This window comes from Boleophthalmus pectinirostris, unplaced genomic scaffold, assembly GCF_026225935.1.
Source record: "Boleophthalmus pectinirostris isolate CB_2022bp ecotype Guang Dong unplaced genomic scaffold, ASM2622593v1 HiC_scaffold_14, whole genome shotgun sequence".
Lineage (NCBI taxonomy): Eukaryota > Metazoa > Chordata > Actinopteri > Gobiiformes > Gobiidae > Boleophthalmus > Boleophthalmus pectinirostris.
Window position 1 is genome coordinate 9459965 of NW_026571047.1, and position 9475 is coordinate 9469439.

Below are 9475 nucleotides of genomic sequence, written 5' to 3' on the forward strand. Positions count from 1 at the left end.
ATATATAATATATATAATTTAAAACATAATATTCTAAACTTTGTCATTTTTTTAAATGTATTCCAACATTTCTGCAAAAATGTAGGGCTCATTGCAGCCTGCTTTAGCAATAAAACTAGCAGCCTAGTGAAACTTGTAGGTGTTAGCGGGAGCTCAAACTGTTGCTAGGGAACTACACCAAACAAATCCTGAATTGAGACCAGAGCACTGAGCGCCTCAGCATGTCTTTACTGCCAAATCTGTATATTACCTTTAGCAGGCGAAACTGAAACTGAAGGAGTTGGCTTTATGTCAAGTGCATATCGTACCTAATTCCCTCACTCTAAACTGGACTGGGGTTCTGTCCTAATCCATGAAACAGGTAAGAAATCTTTACTTTATTGTGCCATAACACGTTTTAAGTTGACATTTTGGCATATTTTGGTTGGTGTTTTGTTATTGTATTATGACAGCAGAAAATGTATGTGGCTATTGGCAATGTAATATTTATGGTTTATTATTGCAAAAAGGCATTGTGTTAATCTGTTCCAATGCCCACAAGTAAGCTTTGTCCAGAAAAGAGTGGAATAATATTTACCTCCGCCAAGGAGGTTATGTTTTTGCCGGCGTTTGTTTGTTTGTTTGTTTGTTTGTTTGTTTGTTTGTTTCAGGATTTGTTGGAAATGTGAAAAGGAAGAACTGATTTCATTTTGGGGGTGATCCGGAAGAAATCCTGGATTCTGGATCACTTTGAAATTTTAGTTAACATTGTGGTAAATGGGGCCAAAAAATTTTGTTTCTCAATATCTCGGTTAATTATTGACCAAACCCCATGAAATTTGACTCAGGGATGGACAATGGGATCCTCTTTCATATTCCAAAGGCTGATCCGGATCTGATCCACAAGACTGATTTTATCGCAATTTATATAAAAAATGGGGGTAGTCCTTGGCAGAGGTCTGCGCTCTCTGAGTGCTTTTCTAGTTTAGATATATTATATACAATATTTTAAGTATTGAAACTCAGATATTAATTAATACTAAAACTATTCTTTTAAAGTAGATACTCATTTAAGCAGGTATAAAAGCAACAACAACAAAAAAGTCACATTCACAGGACAAAAACTTACATTGCCTGAATACCTTTAGAACCATCTTGAGCTGTATCAGAACAAATAGACTCGTATACATCCATGGACCACTATGGAACCTACCCAGACCACTGAGGCATAGCACAGATAAGACATGCATGGTCATATAAAAAAGAAAGTACTATTATTGAGGTTGAAAATCACATTCTACTCACTGCACAATTCAGTTCTGACAAAGTAAGCTTTTTGGATATGTAGGTAAAAAAGGTATGGTAATATTATGCAATTATGCAATGAAATCCATCTTCCTGAAACATTGGCAGATTTTGAAATCAGACTTGGAAATCTCATCCATCTTTAAAGATTCTCCACTCTTTGTGAATAAACGAGGTAAAAATCTTAGAGATGATCTGGTATGGGTCAATTTCACAAGCAATTCGAAATTATCTTCTCAATCTCTGTTGCATCTTCTCCCCAATGACAAGTACCGCTGTGGCAGCTGTGCTCAATGTGAAAATACAGCAAAAACTGACCACTTTTGATACCTGCACAAAGGGAAGAAAAATCCCATCAAAAGTGTCATCACACATGCATCCACACATGTTGTCTACATGTTGACATGTCCATGCAGCCTATTTATACTGATAAGACCACAAGGAAACTCAAACAGAGAGTTAGTGAGCACACGAGCTCCATCAGGAGGAATGACAGAGATTATCCTGTAGTGGTGCACTTTAATGATCACAGAAATGACATTTGTTCACTTTGTTTCTGTGACACTGAGCATGTCCCCCTCCACTCAGACGACAGGACCATAACTGTCTACTTAAACAAAGGGAGGATGTGCTATATAAATCAAATTGAAAGGATACGGATTCATACCCTCTGAATTTTAGCTCCCAAAGGTCATGATTTTTTAATTTAATTTTTTCTACTCCATAGTTGGGTGAATATACAATGTCAATATGTATTCAGATACTTAATAATTTTCAATTATTAGTATTAGTATTATTTTTATTATAATAATTTATATCACAGTTTATATGTGCTGATTGCCTTTTGTATTTTGGATTATGTTTTTTGGGGGACACTGTTCTTTTAACGACCTGACACCCTTGGGTGCTTGCTACATTCTAATTAAGATGGCCAGTTGAGATCTTTCTCTATTTGCCTGATGAAGGCCTAGTGCCAAAACGTTGATTATGTCGTAATAAATTCCAAAATTTGTAAGTAAGATGGTGTGTGGGATTTTTCTCTATGTTCTTAGTACAGAAATCACATTTAAAAACGCAGTATGGTGATAACACTCTAATGGAATAAACACAGGATCCAGTTTCCTAGACATGAGATAACAGCTGAGAGGCTCAGATTATAACTGTCAATGATCACAATCAAAATTCTCTCCTCCACAGTCAGCTGTGACAGGAGGATTCAGCGCAGCTCATGTTATCTGTCCAGAAACATAAACCTTAGTCTTTAGTTACACTGTCTGGGTATAGTGCGTAACACAATCTGTGAGTGGGCCGTCCCTTCAGCACTTTGTTACCTGGCGTTTAAGTACCGACCTCCTTACTCTTCTGTCCTCACAGCAGCATGGTCAACGACGCCAAATCCAAGAAGCCCAAGGGGAAGCCCATCACCCTGAAGATGGCGCAGAACTGTGTGGAGCAGACACTGGATGGGAAGCGCTGTCTGAATCTGAGTTTTAAAGAGATCACCCAAGTGCCCAAGAGCATCCAGAAGCTCAGTGAGGTGGACCAGCTGGACCTGAGCCGCAATCTCATCCGCAAGATGCCCGACTTCATAGAGTGCTTCGCCACCATCACTGTGCTCGACCTGCATAGTAACTACGTGAGTACAAGAGGCCATATATACAAGATTATATTATGTAGGTCATAAGACAGAAAACAATAATTATTTTGTTATTTCTAAACATTTCTATTTGAAAATTGTTGCACTTATTTGGAAAGAAAAACTTTAAAGCAGACTTTTTAGAGCGTTTATCCATGTTATAGTTGTTTCTCCTCACATAGCCTTTCAAAATTGTATTTAAAGTGATTTGTGCATGTTTGAGAAATCTTTAATCACTTAATTTCAAGATGTCATATCACTGATCAACTCCAATTTTTACTACCACCATCATACGCCCAGTGTTCTTGGCACTCTTCGGCAGCATCACAGTAATCTGCATGATCTGCAGCTATCCATAGGAGGTGCCAACAGCTACAGCGTTCTCTACTGCGATGATATTTACAGCGATGTTTGTTCCCATTGGGCACCGCAGTTTTCAAATGTGGAAGTCAGCTAACTTATTTCTTTTATTAAAGGTACATTGCGTAACCTTTGTGGTAGAGGCTCTGTCAGATGCTATTGCTTTAGCTGGAATGTTTCACAATATGGAATTTAATCTTTCTCTCAGGTTACAGGTCAGATATGTGAAGAGACAACCACACTCACAGTCAGAATGCCTATTTTTGGAGGTATTCTTGAGCTATAAAACCACCTGTAATTGAATAAATGTAAAGTAGAGCTGTTTACTGTCATACTGTGGAACATTCCAGGCAGAGCGGTGACATATCCTGGGATTTAAGCAGTTGAGGGGCCTCCAACCAAAAAGACAGTGCACCTTTAAGTTGTAATTATATTTGTATGACTTGTATGACAGACCTATAATTACTCTTATTAGTAGCTGTGACTCTATTAATAAGTCGTAAACAAACTACCAAATGAAACTGGTTTGGTGTCTCAAACCTTGAAGACAAAAGTTAACCAAGGACACATTTTGGTTAAAAAAAAAAAATGCAACAATTGAACAAGTATAAAATTGTAAGCATAAAACAAGCCCATACCTCCCTGTAAGATTAATATAGTAGTTAGTCTAGTCAAATTCTACTCTATGAATCTGATGCACTGGTTTAGGCTTTCTCATCAGGTGAAGTGCATTGTAATTCCTAGAAATTGTCTGTCAAAATAAGATTGAGGGAGCATCATGTTGCTTGAGTCTCAAGTTCTTGTGAAGGGGTCATTATTGAAGTATTTTGTCGCGGGCAAAGCTATTACATTATATAACCAACCACTAATGTCAAGGGTGGCTGCAAAGAAAGTCCTTCAACTACAACAAACGAAACCTTCTCCCTTTACTCTAAGTGCCATGTAATAACCTTAATTACACCTTTTAGATACCATGTTTATATTAAATTCGGACATTAAAAAGTTGCCACTGATTAAACTCACACTCCAAATCTTTGAGTTAAAGGACAAATACTAATAATTTGTCTCAAAAAATATATATAGTTTATTAAATAATGCAGCAAATTATTATAAAATGTGTTTTTATTACTTGATGAAGTGGATTATTATTAGAAGGCAACATCATGGTTTTAGGGAGGATGCCTTATTGCTTTGATAATTGACTAAGAATGTTATTGATGGAATCAGTGATATCAGTGGAACTTCACAAATATGTGTCAGTCCTTTATTGGAAATTTAACTGATATTTGGCACCAGTATTTTTTTCTGCACTGTCCCTGTCTGTGTGTGTCATTCCTAGTTTGTTCTCGGTGCATCAGATTTGCCCAAAACAGACTGCAAACACATAACACTGCAAACTCATTTTGTAGTAGAATGACATGCAAAGTGTCCTGTGAAGAAAACTGCCTGGCTCATTTCATTTGCCTGCCTGTAGTTTCGCAGACTGGAGTGTGCAACCCAAATGACGCTCCAAGCATATTTTTTACACAGTGAAGGGTTTTCCAGTGAAAATACAGAGAAAAACTGCTTTTACTGATTTTTGCCTTTTAAGGACTAGATCAACAATACATGCATTACACACATTTCAGCATAATGAGTGAAAATGGAAACAGAAAAGCAATTAGGCTAAAAATATGGCAGCAAATAATTTTATAACATAGATATACTTTGCCATTTTAATAACAGCAAAAACTTCATTTGTGGACCTTACTAGCTTAGTTTAGCTTTTTGGTTGTTGCTGTGAAATAGCAAGCAAATTGGTTTCGGCAAATATCGTTTATTAGCCACAAGACCAAGTCAAATGTCATGTGAGCTAAAAAAAAATACATACCAGACCATTCCTAGTTACTAGATCAAAACTCACAATAGCTTACAATGTGTCTAAAGTCACAAACTTTTGATTCATGGAGAACATTCACAGACTGTATTTGTGTTTGCAGCTGGGGGAGGTCCCGGTCACCATCGGCCGCCTTCAAAACCTGGTTCTTCTAAACCTGTGCAACAACCGCCTGACCTTCCTGCCAGACGAGATGGGCCTCCTCAAAAAACTCCTCACTCTGAACCTGGGCTTAAACCAACTGGACTCTCTACCAGCCTCTATTGGCAACCTGAAGGAACTGCGCCACCTAGGCCTGTCTGACAACCGCTTCACCCAGCCCCCCCGCTGCCTCACCCGCCTGGAGAATCTGCAGAGGGTCAACCTGGAGCGCAACCCCCTGAGCCTTGCGCAGACACAGGAGCACCCTCCACAGGAAATCATAGCAGTAACATCCAAACACTACATGGTGACGGAGAACCAGCTGTGTGAAGACTGTCTGAGGAGGTGTCAGAATGAGAAGAGCAAGCTAAAGGAAGAAGAGGAGCAGCTCCAAACAGAAAGAGAGGAGGAGGGAGAGACAGAGCCGCAGCATGGAGTTTAGAGAAGTCCAAAGATCACTGCAAAAAGACCCAATGAAGCTTGGTTTGAACAGGTTTACCTGGACAAAGTAAAAGTGCATTAAAGTGCATATGACGTGTGACATGATTATTCATTTCACTAAAACTGAACATGATTATATTTAAGTGTTTTAATACTTATTTGCTGCTAGTATAAACAGGATGGATTACTTCCTGGTTAGACCTGGATCTGCTCCAATATAAAAACATGTGTAAAAAGAAACTAGAAAGAATAAGAAAGGTTGATTTAAATGCATATCTCGGTATTTTATACAAAAGCTGTACAGATGACTTTTTGTAAATAAAAAGGCACCAACTTTATTTTCTTACTTAATGCTGTGTTGACATTTGAATGTCCTATAAATATAATTTATGATATTATTTGTGTTTATGTCTCACTTTAACCTTTGAAGAGGAAAAATTTTAATTCTTGTGTCTACAATAAATTAAATGGGTTCAAAGAATGTTGCAAGCCTAAAGTTGTAGACAAAAAATGCACAAGACAAAAAGGTCAACACTACGTTTTTAACAATTGGGTATAAATATTCAAGGTAATCTGATATGTGTTCTGAGCAGTTTGTCCCTGTCCATGTTTAGTTTGGGCCTAGTGCTGTGGGAGCAGCCCATAATCCTGGAGGACACACCTGTAGAGAACAGTATAAAGACACAGGGTGGACACAGTCACAGGAAGTGTGTGCAGTGTCTCTGCTCCTGATGCTGCTGTGGACCACACTGAAGCTCACCATGTATCTGTGCTGCTGCTGTTGCTGGCTGCCTGTCAGGCCTAACCTGTCTGAGCCACACACTGGACAAGAGCAGCTCTTACATGACAACACTGTGAACATCACAAACACAACCCCGGCCTCCAACAATCAGTCTGACACCTTTCTCCTTGCAAAATTTTGTCAATTCCAGAACTGAAATTCGAACAATATGAGATAAAAATGACAGGAGTTTTAAATAGCTTTTGTTTTGGCTCTATATGTAATCTAAGAGAAACAAGGCAATGCCTTCACAAATCACACCTCTATGATTATAATTGTGTGAAGAAGTTAGAACATGGGCCTTTTGGCACCTTACGGCTTATCTTTACTCCACGGTAGGCCACCTATAATCAAGTAACACCATAAATAGAGCAGGTTCTGAAGACTCTTTTTACTTGCTGATATGTATTTCCTCTTGTGTGTATCGCCACCTGCCCCTCTAGCTATGTGCATTCTCTGTACATTATATATGATTTAGTTTTGAAGTGTCAGAACTTCTATGTAATTGGACAGTGCAATAGAAATAAATAAAAAAAGTTTTTAATGTGCATAAGGCAATAAGGAGAACTAATAAACAATGGTAAATTAATACATTTAACACAACATTTAACACCATGTTTACTTTGAACAGAAAGTACATACTCCTGCCCCTTGCTCATCTTGTTTAAAGTTACAATATGTCCCTCTAGTGGTTGTTGACAGTTAAATAGAGTACAAACACAGTATACCTATAGTATTACTATCTTGTCTGTCCTGTCAGGTTGGGGCAGGTATAATGAAGTCAAATATGTATTTACTGAGCCACAGTAGAAAGGACAAAACTTGACCTGAATATTTATAGCTATGTGACATTGCCACAATAGTCAAATTTCAAACTTAATTTCAACACAAAAGAAAAGGCTCAATACTCTACACCAATTTCAATACAGCAGTGATAATACATTAACTCTACTTTTGTTAAATAGTATCAGCTATTCAACACAAAATGTGATCTTACAGTTCTGTTATATGTCTAATTCATTCTAAAACTTCTTGAGAAAGGTCTGACATTTGTCCATTTATGTATTTTTAAAAAAAAATACTAAATATCTCCTTAAATTAGTGCAAATATCGATAAGGTTAATATATATATATATTTAAATTTTGAATCAATGTGTACCAATGTGTGTACTAAGGTTTATTAAACTTTATAGTGCTTTGCAGCAGCTGAGTCAAATGGTTCTGTATGCAAAGGTCCTGGACGCAAGGGTCCGGACACATATGAAATTAATCTTCAGACATCTACTAGCTATCGGTCAGTTTCAAGCCATCTCCCCATGCTAGCCACACATCACTCACACACACTCAAAGAAGTAGAATGAATGAACAGAGGGTCTGTGGAAGAGAGGCAGAGTGGACCTAAACAGAATCAAATTTACACAGACTGCATGACCACAGCAGTCATATTAGCTCTGACTGACGGAGTAGAAAATTTGTTTACAACAAGGTTAGAAAATATAAAGCTGAAGTCTATTTACATGAAGCACTAGCAATATTTGACAATGATTTCTTAAATACCAGTGGAAACAGTATTTAATAATAATAATAATGCATTAGTCATATATAGTGCTTTTCCAGATGCTCAAAGTCACTTTACAATTTGGTGCATTATTCATTCACTCCATAATCGGAGGTAGTAAGCAACCTTTCATAGCCAGAGCTGCTCTGAGGCAGACTGATGGAAGTGAGGGTACCAATCTGAACCCAGGGTCCCTCTGACCACCACTAACACTCAAGCGCACAGTACTTTCACACTAGGCACACAACAACAGTTTTTGCTACTGGCATCCCACTGTGGCACCTGATTTTCCCACCAGTCTCCCTTCTAAGACCTAACCAGGCCCAGCCATGCTTATCTTCTGAGATCTGATCAGATCAGGGTTTGACAAGGAGGTCTGGCCACATTTAAGCTAATTTGAGCAGGTGTTGCTATGTTTGTTTGTTCTGAGGTGTTGGCAGTGGACATGTTTGGTTTAGGCCTAGTGCTGTGGGAGCAGCCCATAAGCCTGGAGGACACACCTGTAGAGGACCGTATAAAGACACTGGGTGGACACAGTAACATGAAGTGTGTGCAGTGTTTCTGCTCCTGGTGCTACTCTGGACCACACTGAAGTTCACCATGTCTCTGCACAGTGTGTCTATGTTGCTGCTGTTGCTGGCAGCCTGTCAGGCCCAGCCTCTGTCTGAGCCATACAGTGGACAAGAGCAGCTCCTACAGGACGACACTGTGGACATTAGCACCAGGATCCTGGTCTCCAACAACCAGTCTGACGCCTTCTTCCTGGAAGGAGACCTGCTGCCTCCCACACACAGGAACGCCATGAAGTGCTGGTACAACAGTTGCCTTTGGCCCAAAGGCTCTGACGGCCTGGTGACCGTCCCCTACACTGTGAGCAGGGAGTTCAGCAGTTATGAGACGCAGGTGATCAGCTCTGCTCTGAGGGACTTCCACAGCCAAACCTGTATCCGCTTTGTCCCCCGTCAGAACCAGTATGACTACATCACCATCGAGAACCAGAGCGGCTGTTTCTCTTCTCTGGGGAGACAGAGAGGCAGGCAGGTGTTGTCTCTCAACAGAATGGGCTGTGTAGACAAAGGGGTCATCCAACATGAGTTCAACCACGCTCTGGGCTTCAAGCACGAGCAGACCAGGAGTGACCGTGACCAGTACGTCCAGATCAACTGGGAAAATATGGACCCTTCCATGGCCTACAACTTCTACAGATCCGATACCAACAACCAGGGCACGCCCTACGACTATGGCTCCATCATGCACTACGGAAGAACGGCCTTCTCCAACAATGGTCGGGATACCATCACCCCCCTCTCCAACACCCAGGTCTACATCGGACAGAGACAGGCTCTGTCTCCCTGGGACATCAAGAGGATCAACATGCTCTACAGCTGCACTGCCTAA

General features: G+C 39.7%; 2 protein-coding genes across 2 annotated transcripts; both read left to right on the top strand.

Moving 5' to 3' along the window:
- Positions 1–2662: 2662 nt before the first annotated feature.
- On the top strand, positions 2663–5688 carry lrrc18b (leucine rich repeat containing 18b; the record flags this gene model as incomplete). The annotated part of the gene is made up of 2 exons (XM_020924397.2): positions 2663–2920; positions 5260–5688. Coding segments are annotated over exons 1-2 (687 nt in total), but the record flags the coding sequence as incomplete, so codon positions are not given.
- A 2989-nt stretch (positions 5689–8677) lies between these two features.
- Positions 8678–9475, top strand: LOC110159557 (high choriolytic enzyme 1-like). The gene has a single exon (XM_020924121.2). It carries the CDS (start codon positions 8678–8680, stop codon positions 9473–9475), a length of 798 nt encoding a protein of 265 aa, XP_020779780.2.